The sequence below is a fragment of the Bos javanicus genome, chromosome 16, assembly GCF_032452875.1.
Source record: "Bos javanicus breed banteng chromosome 16, ARS-OSU_banteng_1.0, whole genome shotgun sequence".
Taxonomy (NCBI): Eukaryota; Metazoa; Chordata; class Mammalia; order Artiodactyla; family Bovidae; genus Bos; species Bos javanicus.
This window is the reverse complement of record NC_083883.1, coordinates 1,384,119-1,404,791: the sequence shown is the minus strand read 5'-3', so window position 1 is coordinate 1,404,791 and position 20,673 is coordinate 1,384,119. Positions and strand designations below refer to the sequence as shown.

The 20,673-nt window shown below is 49.1% G+C and overlaps 1 protein-coding gene across 18 annotated transcripts in view; it reads right to left on the bottom strand.

Annotated features, from left to right (window-relative positions):
• PPFIA4 (PTPRF interacting protein alpha 4) overlaps positions 1 to 19,303 on the bottom strand; it is a 52,492-nt gene extending 33,189 nt beyond the window's left edge. For 11 of the 18 annotated variants that reach the window (XR_009729824.1, XM_061381857.1, XM_061381858.1 and 8 more), the window contains exons 1-4: positions 19,176 to 19,262; positions 3,991 to 4,604; positions 624 to 725; positions 76 to 240 (exon numbers count right to left, since the gene is read on the bottom strand). Coding sequence is in view for 17 of the 18 variants with exons in the window: in XM_061381857.1 (XP_061237841.1) it covers positions 76 to 240; positions 624 to 725; positions 3,991 to 4,224 (501 nt within the window). In the remaining variant the exon portion in view is untranslated. Of the gene's footprint in view, positions 1 to 75; positions 241 to 623; positions 726 to 3,665; positions 3,819 to 3,990; positions 4,605 to 19,161 lie in introns of those variants that run through there. The other 7 variants (XM_061381852.1, XM_061381851.1, XM_061381850.1 and 4 more) reach the window with 7 other exon arrangements.
• Between the last annotated feature and the right edge of the window lie 1,370 nt (positions 19,304 to 20,673).

The window sequence follows — 20,673 nt, the reverse complement described above, 5'->3', positions numbered from 1 at the left end:
GGTGGACTGGACTGTATTGTATTGTATCCATGGTTGCATTGGGGGTGGATGCAGGCTGTCGGCTAGCCTAGGTACCTTCTCATCCAGGGCCTTGTGGTGCTCAAACAGTGACTTGAGAGCCTTCAGCACCTCCACCTCACTGGAAACTCCTGATGGTGACTGAGCCTGACGCTTCACCACAGTCATCCTCAGTGACCGCTCATGGCGGGACACCAGGCACTCCAGATGTTCCAGAAGCAACTGGCAGAGAGAAGGCGAGGGTGCAAGGAAGGACTGTGAGCCTACGCCTCAGGGGCTATAAGCACGGTCCACACAAACACCCAGCAAGCCCGAGTCCTGCCGTGTGTACCACTGTTGGAATGCGGAGATACTCCCATGTGGGTAAATGGGCACTGCCCCAACTTCAGACCTGTCCCAGCCTCTCTCTCAAGACCCTGACTTTCCCATGGTCCCCCAGCTAGAGGTGAAACACCTAGGACTGATGGTTGAATACACTGACTATCATCCCAGAAGACAAGGCAAGAGGAGGTGAGGATGGGGCTGGATGTGCTGGCCATGCCTGCTCCCTCGGTCATACTCCCCACCCCCCAAAGCACAAACACACACCAGGTCACCCTACTTACCCTCGTGTTATTCCGCTCTGCTTTCAGCTCTGATATCTCTTCCTCCCTCTCTAGAAGCTGCTCTCGACACATACTCAGCTCCCGGGTTAAGGTGGTAAATTCCTGTAAATCCCCAAGGCCCCTCAGTGCTTAAGGATCCACCACTTACACAGTATCCTGCATGCCCAAGTCCGTGAGTGGTGGGATCCTGTCACTTGTCCCTTACTTCCACCAACTGTCCCCAGAAAAATCCCTACCCATCTACATGTGCTTAGTCTCTCAGTTGTGTTTGACTCTGCGACCCCATGGACTGTAGCCCGCCAGGCTCCTCTGTCTATGGGGATTTTCCAGGCAAGAAAACTGGAGAGGGTTGCCATGCCCTCCTCCAGGGGATCTTCCCAAACCAGGGATCAAAACCAGGTCTCCCACATTGCAGGTGGATTCTTTCCTGCCTGAGCCACCAGGGAAGCCCAAGAATACTAGAGTGGGTAGCCTATCCCTTCTCCAGGGCATCTTCCTGACCCAGGAATCGAACTGGGGTCTCCTGCATTGCCAGTGAATTCTTCACCAGCTGAGCCACAGGGAAGCCCTACCCATCCATACTATTAGCATATGTTTCTCCAGAGGGGAGAAGCATTCCACGTACATGCAAGGGAACACAGTTGGATATGACAGTGAGAAAGTCACCAAGTGTGCTCTGTGATTCCTTCCTCCTGCAGCCACCAATATAATCTGATTATGCTCCCCCCTCCCATTTTGCATTTGTTTCTCCAACAATCCAGTGACATTTCCCTGTAGAAGCGGGTGGAGGTGAGTTTCACTTCTGGTTTGCTGTTAGTAAGGTCCAAACAGAGACTGATGGATATTAAAGAAGGAAGAGAAGGGGGCTTTGAAGTGAGTGTTCTGGAGAGCTCTTTTCTACTCCCTTCCCAGAGTTTTGCAAGTTTCAGGTAGCAAAAAAAATGAGATGACTGAAGGGCCACCCTGCATAGAAACAAGAGTGTACAGATCTGCTGAATCAGCCATGTGGCTTCAGCTCTGGCTTCTAGGATCCCAGCTCACGCCATCCTGGGGCCTGATGCCAGGGCATTTGTCCTGGCTTTGCCGAATGCCCATGTATAAAGTATCCCTTTGAGGGGTCTTTTCCCACAATGATAGGCCCAGACACTCTGAGAGACATTTCCAGCCCACTCTCCTCCATGAGGCCAAGAACAGAGGGTGAGAGGCTGGCCCCAAAGACCCAGGCCTATCATATCTGTTTATACTTAGACATCAACTAATTCCAGAAAGGTGTTTAGTTAAGGGGTCCAAACTCTGTGGATGCTCAGGGTCTGGGAGTGACTGAATAGTGGCTACAGTCCCATCCCAACCTGCAGTCTCTCTCACACAGCACAGAATCACTACTGAAGGAAGAAATTCAAAGCAATCACCTTTCATCATTCCATATCAGGCCAAGGGGACAAGAGACACAGGGAAGAGACAAGGGACACAGAGAGATGCCAGAGCCTAAGAAGCCTCGGACGCGGACCCTGCTCATGATTCCTGCCTTTCTCTCAAAGCCACGGGCAACAGCAGTCAAGCAGCTCCCATCCCGGAGGCCAGGCCTGGCCTCATGCAGCTTCGCTATCCAGCTCACTCACGTGTGCATGGACACATTCTCCCACACACACACACACCTGAACACTTGACGGCATGCCCCCAGCCCCTAACTTGGCACTATCAGCTCTCCTACTTTATCCAGGCTCAGTCACTGCCTAGTCTTCCCACCACAGTGTGCCTCCTACTTCCCTCCCCAGCTCTTACCATCTGACACACTGTTGCCAGGGTAATCTCCCAAAGCAATGTTGTCTTCACCATTAAATACCAACTTCTTACGCTGGTTCCAGCTTCTCTCTCACAGTTCCTTTCCGAACACCCTAAGACCTAGTTAACCTGAGTAACCTGCTGTTCTCAATCACTAGTAAAGTCCACACCTTTGCTCAGTGGGCTCCCTCTCCCTCCCTCCCAATCCTCTGTCAACACCTGATTTTTCAAAGTCCATCGCAAAGGACACACTTCCTTGGGGTCTTCCTAGTGGAAGGCTTTTTCCTTCCACTGAAAACTGGAACAAAATTCTGGGAGTGCTGACCATGTACCAGCTCCTGTGTTGGTCACTGGAGACACAGTAACAAGATAGACATAATCCCTGCCTTTGTGAAGCTCCCAGAGCAGAATTAAGATCAATTCTCAGCTCTGCCCATTTGTGATCTTGGGCAAAATGCCGAACCTCTTTAAACGTCTAATCCGAAAGATATAGTCGTCCCTCAAGGGCTGCCATGAGGATCAATGATCTGGCCCCTATTTTACTCATTGATATGATTTTAACAGTCCTCTGGAGCCCCTCTTCTATTCCTCCACACTCTTCCTGTCGTTTGGGTTCTTGTCTATTTCCTTTTTAGTGTATGAGCTCCCTAGAGGCAGGTGGTTCCTTCATCCCAGGGCTTGCTCAGGGCTCCAAACACAGTGGGCGTAGGATGGGCCCATCTCTCACCCCAGTTCCTCACCAGGGCTCCATATTCTCATCTAGAAAGCATCATAATACTCTGCCCTGCGGACACTTCTGAAGCCTGGGCAGGAACCGTGCCCGCTCTGGCCCTTCTCCCTACATGCAAGGGGCAGAGGAGCACTCCAGCTCCTCAGGGCTGCCTCCTCCTCCACCCCGGCAGCTCCTCTACCGGCAGGGCGGTCAGAAGCAATTCACCAGTCTCCTCAAGGTTGAATTTCATCCTTTGTATAATAGAGGTGATGGTGATAATAGCACCAAATTCACAGTTGTGAGAATTCTGTTAGGGAAACCCCATGCAAAGTGCTCAGCATACAGAAGATGCCATAAAGGGTGACTATAATCGCTACTAGTTGTGTTGACGGAGGAGAATAAGAGAGGTGTCACAATTCTGTCTATAATTGTCCACGGGATGCCTCTTGTTTCTCTCATCCATGCAAAGAGAGATGAACTAGATTGTCTCTAAAGCTTCTCCCATCTTCGCTCTCTGTGGTTCCCACCCACCACTTCCAAGAACAGACCCTGGTGAAGAGCAGCCAAGGGGAAGCGTCCTGCCCAGTACCGGCTGCCACCTGCTGGCTGCCTGGGCTCACTGCAGCTGGCCACTAAGGCGGGGCTTTCCTGCATCAAAGGCCATCCTTTTCTCCAGGTGAAGCCAGTTTCAGCCTGAGGTGCTTGGGAGAAACAGGGAAAGGTTTTATGAAACAAGGCAAAGGAGAGGAAATGCTCTGTGAGTTCCATCTGTTGAGATGCTCACAGATGCAGAGCTGAGGGCTCAGAAGGTGTGGCTCTGCTGGGCTGGGTGAGGGGAAGGGGAGGAGAGAGATGCTGACGGGCAGGCCTTACCTGGGGGAGGGCAGAGTTAAGGTGGCGCTGGAGCTGGTCTCGCTCATGCAGGGCATCCTGGAGCCGGCTCTGTGTCGCCAGCAAAGTCTCCTGACTCTCCCGAAGGGACTCTAGCAACTTCTCCCGCTCATCCAGCATGTTCACCATCAGCTGCTCAAAGTTGGCGTCAGCATCGGCTCCATGGGGAGGCCCCAGGGGGTCTCCCTCGTTGATTGTGGGCATCACTTCACACATGGTGGGGGTGGGCAGGGGACAGGGGAGTGGCTCACAGGGTTGGCACCTCCGGGGGTCTCAGTGAAAAGGTCTCACAGTGGGCAGTACCAGGTGAGTGAAGAGGTGGGCAGGGGCTTCTCCATGGCATCAGTTGGTCTCAGTCTGAAAGGGGCCTGGTGCCCAGAGTGCCCCTGTGAAACGGAGTGAGAGGGCCTGGTTTAAGCTCTCTGGGCTGGGGCTGGGTACCCTGTGTCCCCAGACAAGGAGGAAGCAGCCGAGTGTGGCCATGACAGGCGGAGCAAGTAGGGCTCAGAGAGGACCCTTCTCTTAGACTGAGCACTGCAGCCTGGCAGAGTCCCAGCTGGGTCCACTGACAACCATCGTTTCTGGAGGGCCGTGGTCTGTTGGAGAAGAGACTACTGTGAGAAGCAGCTGAGCAGAGAAGGGCAGAGGAGGAGGCATGGGTGAGGGCAGAGAACGCAGGAACCTGGAGCAGAATGTGGGGGCGTGGGGGAGGAGCTGGGAAGGCCCCTCCTCCGGGTTTTCTCACTCAGATGGTGCCTTCCTTAGTTCTCCCTAGAAATGCACATGCCTGCTGCTGCAGCTTCTGCTGCCAGCTTTCTCCACCCCCAGCTGTCAGAAGGGCAGCCGCAGTGGAGTGGCTCCCCGACCCACATGGCTTGCTGGCCAAATATAGAAATGATTCAGTAAGTGGCAAGGGAGCAGCCAGAAAGCGGCCAGAGTCCTCCCAAGTGGGGTGGTGCAAGTGGGAGGGGGAGAAACAGGGTCCCTACCCCACCATAGGTTTCTTCTCCACATTCAGGCCAGGGTGAGTACAGAAGGGGTTAAAGAGTTCTTAGTGGATATGAGTCCCATACAGAATAGACTGCTGGGGTCACAGGAAACAGGGACAGAGTAGCTTTTACCCTGACCCCTGGTACAACATGGCTACCTGGCAAGGCCCAGGCTGGACACTGGGGCAGGCAGAGAACCCTGATCTGCTCCATGCCCATCATTCAGAGAAGTCTCTGGATCAAGTCATCCCCTACTCCTGAACCCTGGCAGACAGCAGGCTTCCACTCTGAACTCATGAACTGCCTCCTATGGGCTGGAGCAGGGACTGAATGAAGTGAAGGATCGGTGACGGGGAGTGGGGAGGGTTACCCTCCTAGGGCAGGGCTTCCAAGGTGGGCCTCTGCTCATGTCTGGGAATCTTTTCCCTCCAAGTCATTGACCAACGCTAGCACTGTCAGAAGCCACCGGCTAGGGTGGTTAACACGTGCACAGCCTGGCAGGAACACCTTGAGTTTTGCACAGGGATGCCCAGCGGTCAGAGCAAAGGAAAGGGAACTGAGGAAGGCGGCCAACAGCTGGGGATCTCCACCTGCCATCAGCTTTTGGTCTCCCTGCTCACTGCTGGAAGGCTACCACCTAATCAGTTTTCAGAGGAAGCTGTCTTCAAAGCTCCTGTTCTAGGACAGAAGGGATGTGAAACAGCCAGTGCGGTGATAAGGACTCAGAGAAACCTCATAAATGGTGCTTTCCTTCCTTCCTTACCCCTTCTACATCTGGGAAACTCAGAGACAGCTTCTTGTCTACCCCTCTGGTGGCAGACTGGGAGAGTCAGGGAGAGGACAGGCAGCATCTGGACCCAGTGTGAAGTGAAAAGGCAGACACAGGAAGTCAGACACCCTGTGGCAGGGCTGAACCTAGCAGGAGAACCAAAAAAGGGCCAAGCCTCTACCTGAATTCACCCTCACCCTCCCCAGCCCCCAGGAATGGGGGACAGAAAAAGTGATGCAGGGGAGAGACATGGGCCCGGATGAGATAAAAGTCAGAGCACTAACTAGAGAACTCCCAAGTCCACAGCCACGGCCATTCCCAGAGGACCCAATAGTTCAGGCAGCATGTGGGTGTGCCCATATATGCACACATATGCCCACATATGTATGTACACTGGCAGACAAAGGATTTGGAGCCTTAGGACATACACATGTTCCCAGACACAGAAAATGGAAACAAAATCTGACCCAGGGAGCCCTTCTCCAAACTGGATAGCCACTGTAAAAGGTGGGATCCCACGAGGTGAAAAGTAGCACCCTGGTCTGCACCCTACGTTACCCCAATATCCCTGCTCCACAGAGTAGCTGGGAGCAGAGCAGACAGGAGGAGCTACTGCCCCAGTCCTGCCAGAGCAGTGGTCTCACTAATGCTAATGACAGCAATTGCTCGGACTCGCTCACCCTCCTCACCTGAAACACTCCACTCTGAGATTTAAAGGCCACTGGCTTCCCTGGTGGCTCAGAGGGTAAAGCGTCTGCGTATAATGCAGGAGACCTGGGTTCGATCCCTGGGTTGGGAAGATCCCCTGGAGAAGGAAATGGCAACGCACTCCAGTACTCTTGCCTGGAAAATCGCATGGACTGAGAAGCCTGGTAGGCTATAGTCCATGGGGTCACAAAGAGTCGGACATGGCTGAGCGTCTAGTGGTTAGTGGCCCCACCATATCTCTCTAAGCTCATCAACAGCCAAGCCCAATCTCTTCCCACTCTCCTGCCCCCACCCGAAGAAGAAGTGTGAAGCCAAAGAGAAGGTCAGTCTGGGGAAGGGGCCTCTGTGGCAAAGGCTGTGCTTTGGAAAAGAGCACTGTGCTCAGGAGCACAGGGACTGAGTCCAGCAGAGCTCAGGCAGCCCACAGCATAACGCACAGGAAGGAGCCCAGAGCTAGGACTCTGGAGCCCTGAGCCGCAGTTCTGTCACAGACTAGCTGAGTGATCCTGGGTTTGTCTTGACTTACTGAGACCTCTGCTGTAAGACAGAACCCACGACCCTTATTCAGTCCATCTCAGGGGGATGACACCATAGATAAAGAGCCTGGGAAAGCAGAAAGCATCCCATGATTGTAGGGGAATTTGAATTATGTTAGTAGTGGGCAAAGGTGGGCCTGTGGGTGGAGTTTTTAATGGTTCCTTCTAGGAAAGGGGTTGAGAAGTTCTCAGGAAGGGAACATAGGATCTCAGGCTGCCCACAGTGACGTGCTGGACATTTGGTCTGATTTGGCCTACCGAAATCCTCCCAGTCATCCTGGCAACTGAGAAGCTGACTTTGGTACCATCATCGCTTCCCCAGGCTCCTTCCAATCCAAGAGCCAGGTAGCCACTCCACTCCCCCTAGTGAAATGGCATCCCACAGAGCAGGCTGAAGATGCGCCCAGAGGTGCATGGCAGGCGGATGCCTCTGAGATGACTGTCCAGGACTTCCTACGGCTGCCCCCACAAACTTCACTAGTGTGGTGAGCAGACGGGGGCTCGAGAACAGCCCTATCAGGACAACTGGCTCTTTCTGGTTCCATCGCCACCTTTAAATAGTGCAGTTATCATCTCAACCTAGCAGAAGCCTCAACTCCTGCACAATTTCTAAGTAACACTCACAGATCAAAAGCCACCAGCCCCTAAAGCAGACATATATGAGGAGCTGTGGCGGTGAGGAGTGTCGGCAGGCTGTGACACAACAGAGGAGTGCCCCCAACCAAGCTGATGTGTGTGTGTGAAGAGGGAGGGTCAGATGAAAACCAGGCCTCTGCGCTTATGAATACAGGAGAGGCAGACTCTGAAACCTCTCTGGCTCCCTAATAATCACCCCCATCTTTTCCTAACAAACAGGAGGGATGGGCGCTTGGATGTGATGCTCTGGGTGACCACACACACATACACAGACTGGCTTCCCACCGCCCTACCAGATGGCAGGCCCCACCATGGTGAGACAGCTCAGCAAGGACAAAGCTATTGGCTTCCATAGAGACCCAAGGGCCAGGGCAAAGCTTCCAGGAGCTGTGCCCAAGTGTAAGTGGGCCAAGAGCCAGGCAAAAGGGGAGCTTCAAGGTGAGAGCCCCTTTACCTCAGAGTAAAGAGCTAAAAAAGGAAGGTCAGATACCACCCAATTGGAGGAAGAGTGAAGACCTGAGGAAATGGGGGAGAGTCATCTAGGAAAACAGTAACAATTATGAAAGCAGCTATGATTTATTCAGAATTTACCATGTGCTAGACATTGTGGCATCAGTTGACACATAGTAACTTTAATTCTCCAGTTCCTTGCAAAGAAGACACAATTCTTCTCATTTCACAGATTTGAGAATTGAGACAAGTCATGCAATCAAGTCTATGTGGCTAGTAATAAAAAGAGCTAGGGTTCAATTCCAGTCTGTCTGACTCCAAAGAGGAGTAGAGGATGGAGGAGAGGGGAGTGGACACGACTCCTTCAGGCATCCTGTTTCTTCCAAGAAGCCAAGGCACTTGGGCCCCAGCCCCTTTCACCCTTATCCAGGAGACGGCAGCCTAAGGGTTCGCTTGCCTCAGCCCTCCTCCACCAACCCTCCTCTAGCCCGAGCGAAGGCCTCTGCACAGCGGGTACCATGGTCACGAGGTAGCCACGTCCCCACTGGAAGTGACCTGTCGACAGAGCCTCACCCACCACCTAAGCAAACCTCTCCCCCTACCTCTGGCTGGCTCTATACTGAGCTGTAAGGAGACTGCCTGAGTTTCCCGCACCACTCCATATTCCCTATTCCTACAGGAACTACAAAAGCAGACATTCTTCTGAGCCCTCAGCTTCCTCCCTCTGGGGCTTTCAGACACCATCCTCTCAGTGGAATGTAGTCCAGCTCCCCACCTCTCTTTCCCTCTCATGCAGAAGTCAATCCTCTCCCCTTGTTCCTCTTCTGATCCAGCTCAAAACCCCAAGAAGACTTGCCCCCACTCAGCCCCCTCTCCAAAGCCCCACCAAGCCCCCTTTCCCTGCTACTCCTTGTCTCTGCTCACCATCAAGCTCCCAGAATCCACCTATTGTTCACGAGCTTCTAGCACCTTATCCAGCCTGCCTTAGTCTCCTTTCCATATTAGTCTAAGGAACTTCTGATCACCCTTAAGCTCTTTTTAAGCACCACTTCCCCCACGGAACCTTTCTGATTCCCTCCACACATAAGATTGCCCCTTCTACTGACCCAGAACAGCTTTTTCTTCTATTTGTGGCACACCAACTCAACTGAAGACTCTTGAGTGAGAACCATGACCTAATTATCTTTGGACTCTCCAACACTTACCATGGGCCTGACATACACAGAGTTGAGTGGATACATGTGACAGAGTCATTCTAGGAAGTCCATCCCTGACCCACTTTAAAGAAGGGGAGTTCAAAATAGAAAAAACTTATCTTGCCCTCTAAAAAATTAAAACTTCTTTACAGCAAGATGGGGGCCATTCCTGCCTTAAAAGGCAGACTCTGGAGCAAGTTGATGGACTGGCTCCTCCACTAACCACTCATGTGACTCTGGAAAGATACCTAATCTCTCTGAGCCTTGGTTCTCCATCTGTGAAATGGGGATGATAATAATATTCACTTCAGATAGCAGATGTGAGAATTACTAGAGTTCAATAACATACACAAAGTGCTGACATCAGTGTCCATCAAACACGCAGTAAGTATTAATTCCTAGCATTTCAGGCTCCTGAAGCATCTTGAGGCTGAGCCCGCTCCAAATACAGTAAGAAAACTAAAAATCTGTATTAGCTAGAGGAAGCGTTCCCAGAGGAAAAAACTTTTGGAAAAGCTTTATTGATACTTTCTCACTGCTGGCCACAAATCCCTTCAAAAGCATCCAGTTCTCTGGGTCTCTAAAGGGCCAGCGATGAGACTTCCTCTCTCTGAGCTTCAGGTTCCCAAATCTGGGAAATAAAAGTCATAACATGTAACATGATCTAGTGATCTCACAGGTTGTCATGAGGGTCTAAGGAGTTAAGAGACATGAAACTGTTCTGAGAAGTATAAAATGCTACTCAAGCACAGGTTAGCACTGACTGCCAGCTTAAGACACTCAACTTCTGAATGCTGGCATAGTCAGCTGACACAGGAAGAGGCTGCTCTATCTGACAGGTTCCCCTGGGCCCATACCTGTGAAGCCCATCTCTCCAGCTGCTCCACAGGAATGAATTATAAGCCACCTCTTACTAAGACATGGCCTATCATTTGGGTAAGCAAAGAACTTGCTGTCCAAATCAGGACAGTGAATTCAGGCACCAGGAGTCAGATATAAAATGCCACTGCCCCAGGCATGTCGAACCACTTGGTCACTCTCACTGTCACCACCCAGGGGGGACTAACGGCAGAGGCTGGGGCGGAAAGGAGGCCTGCAGGTCTCTGTACATCTCCAAACTTCTAAAGTAACCACAGTTACAGCCACCACAGCTATCCATTTAAATTAAGCCAGGTGTTTGCAAACTGGGCTTTTTCATAGAGTATCTTCAGGGCAGCCTGGCATGAAAAAAAAAAAAAAGAGGAAAGAGGTAAGACAAATGCAAAGGGCTCTGAACTCTCTTTTCTTTTTTTAATCTCATCAACTCCAAATCTGTGAATTTTACTGGATTTCGGATTAAGGTTTCATTTGTATCAAAGGGTTCCGAGTCTAACAAGAGGTTAGAAGATCTCTGGTAAGTATTGTCTACAGAGACCTCTGCTAAAATAAACACACATTCTCTCAAAGAGGCAGCACATCAGTGCAATAGAACAGGACCTGGGAAGGCTACACAGGACACTCTGGGGGCCGCACCCTAAACGTCTAACGGTGGTGCTTTAGTTGCTCAATCATGTCTGACTCTTTGCGACCCCAAGGACAATAGCCCACGACACTTCTCTGTCCATGGGATTTCCCATGCAAGAATACTAGAGTGGGTTGCCATTTTCTTCTCCAGCGGATCTTCCTGACCCAGGGATTGAACTGGCATTCAATTCTTTGCACTGCAGTTGGATTCTTTACCGACTGGGTCACCAGGGAAACCCCAAATGTCTAATAGAGATAATTTATTTACAAAAGTTAAGATAGGCTGCACCACTGAACATAGCACCTGGCTTCGGCTGAATTTACATCATAAGTACAGCAACCCCAACCATCTTCTGCTAATCAGAGCCACTGATTAACGCATATATGTCCTCAGTCCACCCTGGTGGCTCAGTCAGTAAAGAAGTAGGGAGCTACCACATAGCAGAAAACAACTGTCCAGGGGTAATAAGGAACATCAGAAGGGAGTACTGTCAGATGCTGGGGTGTGAAAGATCCAGAGCACACAGAACTGCCCAGAGAAATGTAGGCACAATAAAAAGTGTGCATTGCAGGTGGTCACGAAAGTGTGTGTGGGGTTGGGGGTATGTGCAGATACAAAATAGAATATGGTGGGGGGAGGCATGTGTATTCAGACAACAGAGTGTGTAAGTGTAGTCATGAGAATTTGTGGTGTCCATGTATAATATTGAAAGAGATATGTGCTTGTGTGTATGTGTGTGTATATGAGTATGGTCGTGAGAATGGGGTCCTGAGTTCATGTGCATGAGAGAAGATGAGTGGGCATGTAAAATGGTGAGACTGTGTGGATGTGTGTGATCACGAGTATATGTCAGGGCTCATGACTGGTCATGAAAATACATGTGTGTGCAATCATGAGAATGCATCTGGGAGTCATGAAAGTATGTATGTTCATAAGAGCATACAGCTGCCGTGAGAGTTTTGCATGCGTGCATGATCGTGAAAGCATATCGCTGATCATGAGAGAGTATAAGTATATATGTGGTCTTGAACTTCAGTGAGAATGTATGAGAGGGAAAGGAGGGAAGGATGAGAATAATAATGAAGGAATAAAAATTGTACTTGTTCGTGTGCTCTGCCCCAAACAAGGACCAAAATTTTAGGGTATTCCACAACTGGCCTAGTGTGAGTTCAAGGCAAGGAACTAGGCTCAGCCCATCCTTCTACTTACCACGAACCATCAGAGCTTCACTGCCTAGCCCCCCAAGCCCAGGGCATCAGATATGGCAGCAGTCACCCACTAAGTCTTCCAGAATGCTCACTCCTGAAGGAAGAGCCCAGGCCAGACTCCTTGTCTGACCTTCCTCTTAGCAGCTATCCTCGAAGCCAAACATAGGAAAATCCTCTTCCACAGAGTGGTGAGCGAGGCTGCGTGGTGGTGGAGTGGGAAACGGCTGAGAGGTGATACCCCACGTCTGAGGTACGAGAAACCCCAGTAAGACGGTAGACACTGAGAGAGGGCATCAGAGGGCAGACAGACTGAAACCACAACCACAGACAACTAGCCAATCTAATCACAGGGACCACATCCTTGTCTAACTCACTGAAACTAAACCATGCCATGTAGGGCCACCCAAGACGGGCAGGTCATGGTGGAGAGTTCTGACAAAATGCGGTCCGCTGGAGAAGGGAATTGCAAACCACTTCAGGATTCTTGCCTTAAGAACCCCATGAACAGTATGAAAAGGCAAAATGATAGGATACTGAAAGAAGAACTCCCCAGGTCGGTAGGTGCCCAATATGCTACTGGAGATCAGTGGTGAAATAACTCCAGAGAGAATGAAGGGATAGAGCCAAAGCAAAAACAATACCCAGTTGTGGATGTGACTGGTGGTAGAAGCAAGGTCCGATGCTGTAAAGAGCAACATTGCATAGGAACCTGGAATGCTAGGTCCACGAATCAAAGCAAATTGGAAGTGGTCAAACAGGAGATGGCAAGAGTGGATGTCGACATTTTAGGAATCAAAGAACTAAAATGGACTGGAATGGCTGAATTTAACTCAGATGATCATTATATCTACTACTGTGGGCAAGACTCCCTTACAAGAAATGGAGTAGCCATCATAGTCAACAGAAGAGTCCGAAATGCAGTACTTGGATGCAATCTCAAAAACGACAGAATGATCTCTGTTCATTTCCAAGGCAAACCATTCAATATCATGGTAATCCAAGTCTATGCCCTGACCAGTAAGGCTGAAAGAGCTGAAGTCGAATGGTTCTATGAAGACCTACAAGACCTTTTAAAACTAACACCCCGAAAAGATGTCCTTTTCATTACAGGGGACTGGAATGCAAAAGTATGAAGTCAAGAAACACCTGGAGTAACAGGCATATTTGGCCTTGGAGTATAGAATGAAGCAGGGCAAAGGCTAATAGAGTTTTGCCAAGAGAATGCGCTGGTCATAGCAAACACCCTCTTCTAACAACACAAGAGAAGACTCTACACATGGACATCACCAGATGGCCAACACTGAAATCAGACTGATTATATTCTTTGAAGCCAAAGATGAAGTCAGCAAAAACAAGACCGGGAGCTGACTGTGGCTCAGATCATGAACTCCTTATTGCCAAATTCAGACTTAAATTGAAGAAAGTAGGGAAAACCACTAGACCATTCAGGATGATCCAAACCAAATATGACCTAAATCAAATCCCTTACAATTATACAGTGGAAGTGAGAAATAGATTTAAGGGACTAGATTTAATAGAGTGCCTGATGAACTATGGACAGAGGTTCGTGACATTGTACAGGAGACAGGGATCAAGACCATCCCCATAGAAAAGAAATGCAAAAAAGCAAAATGGCTGTCTGAGGAGGCCTTACAAATAGCTGTGAAAAGAAGAGAAGTGAAAAGCAAAGGAGAAAAGGAAAGATACCCATTTGAATGCAGAGTTCCAAAGAATTGCAAGAAGAGACAAGAAAGCCTTCCTCAGTGATCAGTGCAAAGAAATAGATAAAAACAATAGAATGAGAAAGACTACAGATCTTTTCATGAAAATTAGAGATACCAAGGGAATATTTCATGCAAAGATGGGCTCATTAAAGGATAGAAATGGTATGGACCTAAAGGAAGCAGAAGATATTAAGAAGAGGTGGCAAGAATACACAGAAGAACTGTACAAAAAAGATCTTCATGACCCAGATAATCATGATGGTGTGATCACTCACCTAGAGACAGACATCCTGGAATATGATATCAAGTGGGCCTTAGGAAGTATCACTATGAACAAAGCTAGTGGAGGTGATGGAATTCCAGTTGAGTTATTTCAACTCTTTAAAGATGATTCTGTGAAAGTGCTGCTCTCAATATGTCAGCAAATTTGGAAAACTCAGCAGTGGCCACAGGACTGGAAAAGGTCAGTTTTCATTCCAATCCCAAACAAAGGCAATGCCAAAGAATGCTCAAACTACAGCACAATTGCACTCATCTCACATGCTAGTAAAGTAATGCTCAAAATTCTCCAAGCCAGGCTTCAGCAATACATGAACCATGAACTTCCTGATGTTCAAGCTGGTTTTAGAAAAGGCAGAGGAACCAGAGATCAAATTGCCAACATTCACTGGATCATCAAAAAAGCAAGAGAGTTCCAGAAAAACATCTATTTCTGCTTTACTGACTATGTCAAAACCTTTGACTGTGTGGATCACAACAAACTGTGGAAAATTCTTAAAGAGATGGGAATACCAGGCACCTGACTTGCCTCTTGAGAAATCTGTATGCAGATCAGGAAGCAACAGTTAGAACTGGACATGGAACAACAGATTGGTTCCAAATAGGAAATGGAGTATGTCAAGGCTGTATATTGTCACCCTGCTTATTTAACTTATATGCAGAGTACATCATGAGAAACGTTGCGCTGGATGAAGCACAAGCTGGAATCAAGATTGCCGGGAGAAATATCAATAACCTCAGATATGCAGATGACAACACCCTATGGCAGAAAGTGAGGAAGAACTAAAGAGCCTCTTGATGAAGGTGAAAGAAGAGTGAAGAAGTTGGCTTAAAGCTCAACATTCAGAACTAAGATTATGGCATCTGGTCCCATCACTCATATCAAATAGATGTGGAAATAATGAGAGACTTTATTTTCTTGGGCTCCAAAATCACTGCAGATAGTGACTTCAGCCATGAAACTAAGACACTTGCTCCTTGGAAGGAAAGTTATGACCAACTTAGACAGCATATTAAAAAGCAGAGACACTACTTTGCCAACAAAGGTCCGTCTAGTCAAGGCTATGGTTTTTCCAGCGGATGTATGGATGTGAGAGTTGGACTGTGAAGAAAGCTGAGCACCGAAGAATTGATGCTTTTGAACTGTGGTGTTGGAGAAGACTCTTGAGAGTCTCTTGGACTGCAAGGAGATCCAACCAGTCCATCCTAAAGGAGATCAGTCCTGAGTGTTCATTGGAAGGACTGATGTTGAAGCTGAAACTCCGATACTTTGGCCACCTAATGCAAAGAGCTGACACATTGGAAAAGACCCTGATGCTGACTGAAGGCAGGAGGAGGAGGGGATGACAGAAGTTGAGATGGTTGGATGGCATCACTGACTCAGTGGATATGAGTTTGGGTAACTCCGGGATTTGGTGATGGACAGGGAGGCCTGGTGTGCTTCGGTCCATGGGGTCGCAAAGAGTCGGACACAACTGAGCGACTGAACTGAACCGAACTGAAGACTCTCTATCATCCAGTGCCCATGCCTACCTCCACTCCTGCCCCCACTTGGAATTGTAGGTTCTTATTTGAAAGGTTCTCTCAGGCCATGCAGGCCAATCTCCCATGCTGGAAGTGAGTTCCTCCCAAAATATCCCTGACAGGTCAGTCTTTCTTTGATTATCCTTCAGGAATACAGAGCTCACTACTAAATGAGGAAGCCCTCATTGTCTTAAGGAAGTTTTTTCTTAAACTGAATGGAAACCTATCTCTCCTTTAAAATGAAAGTTATCTATCAAAGGACAGTGGCTATGAAGTCACATCAGACATGCATTTATGAGAATAAATTTATCAGAATAAATAAAACTACACTGGCTGGGCAAAGTGAGCAATTGTTGTTTAGCTGCTAAGTCATGTCATACTTTTGCAACCCCATGGACTGTAGCCTTCTAGGCTCCTTTGTCCATGGGATTTCACAGAAAAGACTACTGAGCCACCAGGGAAGCCCAAGTGAGTGACAGAGGTCTCTTTGCAAACCAGCTATTTTCATCAGAGACTTAGCAACAAAATTATACTTGTAACTAAGTATTCTTTTAAATCACTGTATACATTATACATTTTTATAATTACTATATAATGTATACTGTATCTGTATATTAGTATTATTATTCAGAGATATAAACCTAAACCACCTACCATGCTTTATGGGAGATTTAGGAATTTTCCCTTTACTGACTATAGAATCTAATTCCTCCACTAATGTAACACCACTGTATTGGGTGCCCAGAGAATCTTCTGCTCCTGGTTAAAAATATCTAGTTGCAAGGCTTCACTGAACCCAGGGGATCTGCAGATAGACCTCTTTAATTCAATCCAATGATTACTATGAGTAGATTTCTTATTCTGCAGTAGATTACTTTTTGTTATGGATACAAAAGGCAAATAAGATACAATCTAAACCCTTAAGAAATTCACAGCCTACTTGGAAGAAAGGAAAACATATGGAGTAGCATGCAATCAAGTATTCAGTCTCCAGCACATCCTGGGCTTCAGCACTGAGCACCACCTGCAGTGACCGAGTTCACCAGTGATGGTTTCTCCCTCAGCTCTTTGGGAAGGAGACAACCCCAGCCAAGGCCTCTAGACCCCTGACTGACATGCAAGATGCTTCTCTGGACTAGAACTGACTTCACCTGGGGGAACAGAAGGTGCTTGAGGGAGGTGGGGCCGCAGCTCCCAACGCTCTCTGAAAGCAGAGCCACAAGCTGGGCAGCCATCATGCTTCTTGTGTGAGTGGTGAACCAGCAGCCCAGATCCTCAGGCTCTGCCAGCCCTGGAGTTTCATACGAAGCTGGCTTAGAGCTCCTTCCCTCAATGCTATTTCCCCATGACGTTCTCAGTTTCCACAGGCCCCTCCCAGTTCAGCAAATTCCTCTAGAAGGACCCCTTCTCAGAGTCCACCCAGCATCAGCACCCCTCTGAGTACTCTTTACTCTGGTGGCCATCTCAAGTGCAACACTCCTGGGAGCCAGCACCGCATGTCCCCCAGAGCTAATTATACTTAGTGAGCTAGCAGCCAGAGGGGGACACATGGTGACTTCATGCGGCTGCAATATATATTTGTCCCTCCCTCTGACCCCACTCCCTTTCCTCTATTTCTCCCAATTCCCTACCCAGAACCTAAACTCTGAGGCAGCTCCCTGCTCCCTACCAACTCCTCCTCTCCAGCACACACACACACACACACCCCACACATAACTTCATACCACTTAGAAACCACACCTTGTTTCTATATCAACTCATCCAAGGGCATATAGCCACAGAGTACAGTATCCCTGGCACAGAAAGACCTCAGTTGTCTCCCCCATATCCTAAAGCCCCGTTGACCTCCACCTCCCTGGCCCTGCTGAGTTTTCACCATGCTTCACTGCCCCCAAAGCTGACTACTCTCCCTCTTCCCTAGCTCTCACCCTGCTGTCCTCAGTGGCTCTGAAAGGACCCATAAGCAATCCCTGACAACTATTTCCAGCTCTAAGATTTCAGCAATCAACCTAGAGAGGAGACCAGTGTCCTGGCTGCCTGCCCTTCCCTGCCTATCCAATCCCTCCTTATCATCCAGCTGCAAGACCTTCCTTATACATGCCACAGTTCTAGCATCATGACAAGCTCAGCAGCACATGCCCTGATACCACTGGATGAGATTTCCTTTTCACATCCCCACCCTCATCCCACACCCATTCTTCTATCTTTCAGAGATGGTGTCTCTCATTGTGGAGGGTGTCTAGTGCATTCTTGGCCTTCAATAACCATTGTGCCATTCATTGTCTCATCTCCCGGTACCTCTTAATCCAGGCAGCCTCCTCACATCTCAGGGCAAAGTCCTAGAAAACAGCCAAAGGAAATCATTCAAACACTTTTTTAAGGTAGCTTTCCTTGGGACTGCCTGGCTAATTATTAGTGGCAGAGAGTGGACAGGTTGGAATCCAGGTAGGACAGTTATTTAAAAGGATGTGGACCCAGATATTTTCATAATCCAATAGCAGTGTAACAAAATTGGTGCTGGTGGTGGGGGAGGAGGAATGGATCTGTTAACAGGGTGTCTGCTGTGTGTACCTTTCAGGTGCTCCATGGCCCTAAATTGCCTTCAGAAGACTTAGCACCTAGCATGGTGTCTGGCATTACAGTAGATGCCCAATTAATATTTGTTGGATGTTGAACAAAGTACTAGGTGCCAGTTCCAACTGGGAAGATTGAGGGAAGAACCCAAAAGGGGCTACTGGAGGCGCCCCTTAAGATCCCACCAGGAGAGGATCTCCATGCTAAGGACAGCCTCATTAACCACTTGCTCACCAGAGGACAGCAGTCTCAATACCCCTACCCCTCTACCAGCATACCTCTCCTTAAAGGTGACATTGGCACCCCCTTCTCAAAACAAAACAAAAACCCAGCCACATCACGTTTCCAAGTCCTTCAATCAGACCTCTCTTTTCCCACTCACAACCAAACTGTACTGGAAAACAGCTCAACTGCGTAGTGGAAAGTCAATTCCCCACTCCTACTCTCCCCGCTCAGGAATCTCTACCCAGCCCTATTTTATGGTTGCTCCCATCCTGAACCCCACCTTCAATAGACCTCCAATTGGCTGCTCCTTCCACTCCACCGCCCCTGGCACTGCAGAAATGTGGGCATCTCTGGCACAACCTGAGACTGGCAGTTCGAGGAATGGAGAGTGAGCAATATTAAGAACGGCTGTTATGAGCAATGTGTGAGGGGATAAGAACCCCTGGAAGAACGAAGACCGTGCCAAAGCAGCGGAGCTGGCCCCGGCGCTTCTTCTCTGACTCTTCTGCATGGGAAACGGGGGCGCGGTCCACCCAGCTCCCCCTGGGAGACTTGCCAACTCAGACTCCCCGCCCCGAGCTGATGGAGCTGAGGGCGAACTCCAAGCACTCCCCACAAATCGGGCATCGTCCTCTCATTCTCATCCTCAAGGGCACAGGGCGCTGCAAAGGCTGGTGAGGGGCGGCAGGAAAAGTACCGGAGAGACACGTTTGAGTAAAAGGTGCTGTTTCCCAAGAACCGCTAGACTGAGACCTCCTTCCCAAACTGTGAGGGGAGCTGGAGGTGGGAAAAACAGAAATCCCTCCCGCACCCCGGGCTCTGGAGGCTCACCTGCCTGCACTCACCGAAGGCCGGGCAGCTTGGCTCTGCGCAGGAGGCGGCCCCGGCCTGGAGGCGCCGGACTTGGCCTCGCGAGCGGAGCAGGCGCCTAGGCAGCCGCAGCCTTCCCGAGCCGAAGCGCCCCGCCCTCGCCTTCTGCGGACGGCCCCCGGCCCCACCTCAAGGGCGGGGCTAGCCGGCCCCCTCGAGGCCACGCCCCTGCCCCGGCGCTCCCTCCCTCGTGACGTGGAGCCGCTTGGGGCTGCGCGCCATCTTGGCTCGGCCGGGAGAGTATCTCGTGAGGTGGCGGGGAGCCAGATTTTTACCCAACGCCAGTCAAGTTTTAGGGCCCAAGGGAGCCCTGCCTCCATCCCAGTGAGGTGCAGCACGTACCCTTTGAACCTACGTTTGTCTCTAATCACCTCCTCCCTAAATTGGTCTCAGTACTGGCCTTGTAATTGTTTGCCAATGATTTGTTGCCTTTCACACTCTGTTGCCCATTTATTATTCGTCCTTCGGTTGCGCCCATTTTTTAAGTGGAGAAACTTGAAAGCAAGATAAATTTCCATACTGCAAGCTTAAGTGAATTGTGTCGCTTGGCTGTGCTAACACTGTTACTATAAAATGAAATGTTTGTCTATAGTATGTACAGAATAGTAAGACAGTTTTAAATGCCAAAATTCATGCCAAATTTTGGTTAAATCTGACCATTTTCTTTTAATTGCACCGTACCCTGTACCCTGTGACAATTAATGCATCTTTCCCATCTGGTTTGTGAAGTTTCATCACAGTATCTATTCAGTCCTTTACATTGCCCAGTAAGCACTGCTAGAAATGTAAGGATTTTACATATTCAAAAGCAGAGACATTACTTTGCCAACAAAGGTCCTTCTAGTCAAGGCTATGGTTTTTCCTGTGGTCATGTATGGATGTGAGAGTTGGACTGTGAAGAAGGCTGAGCGCCAAAGAATTGATGCTTTTGAACTGTGGTGTTGGAGAAGACTCTTGAGAGTCCCTTGGACTGCAAGGAGATCCAACCAGTCCATTCTGAAGGAGATCAGCCCTGGGATTTCTTTGGAGAGAATGATGCTGAAGCTGAAACTCCAGTACTTTGGCCACCTCATTGGAAAAGCTGACTCATTGGAAAAGACTCTGATGCTGGGAGGATTGGGGGCAGGAGGAGAAGGGGATGACGACAGAGGATGAGATGGCTGGATGGCATCACTGACTCGATGGACCTGAGTCTGAGTGAACTCCGGGAGTTGGTGACGGACAGGGAGGCCTGGCATGCTGTGATTCATGGGGTCGCAAAGAGTTGGACACGACTGAGCGACTGAACTGAACTGAACGTGTACAGACTTATAAACACACAAGTTCTATATCAGCAACAAATGCTGTAGTTGACATCAATGGCATGTATAACCATTTTTTTTCTTTCCTCCAATATATTCACCATTTGGCTTAATTAATTCTATGTCATTGGTAGAAGGAAGGAAAATCTGAGTAATTCTGACTTACTTGAGG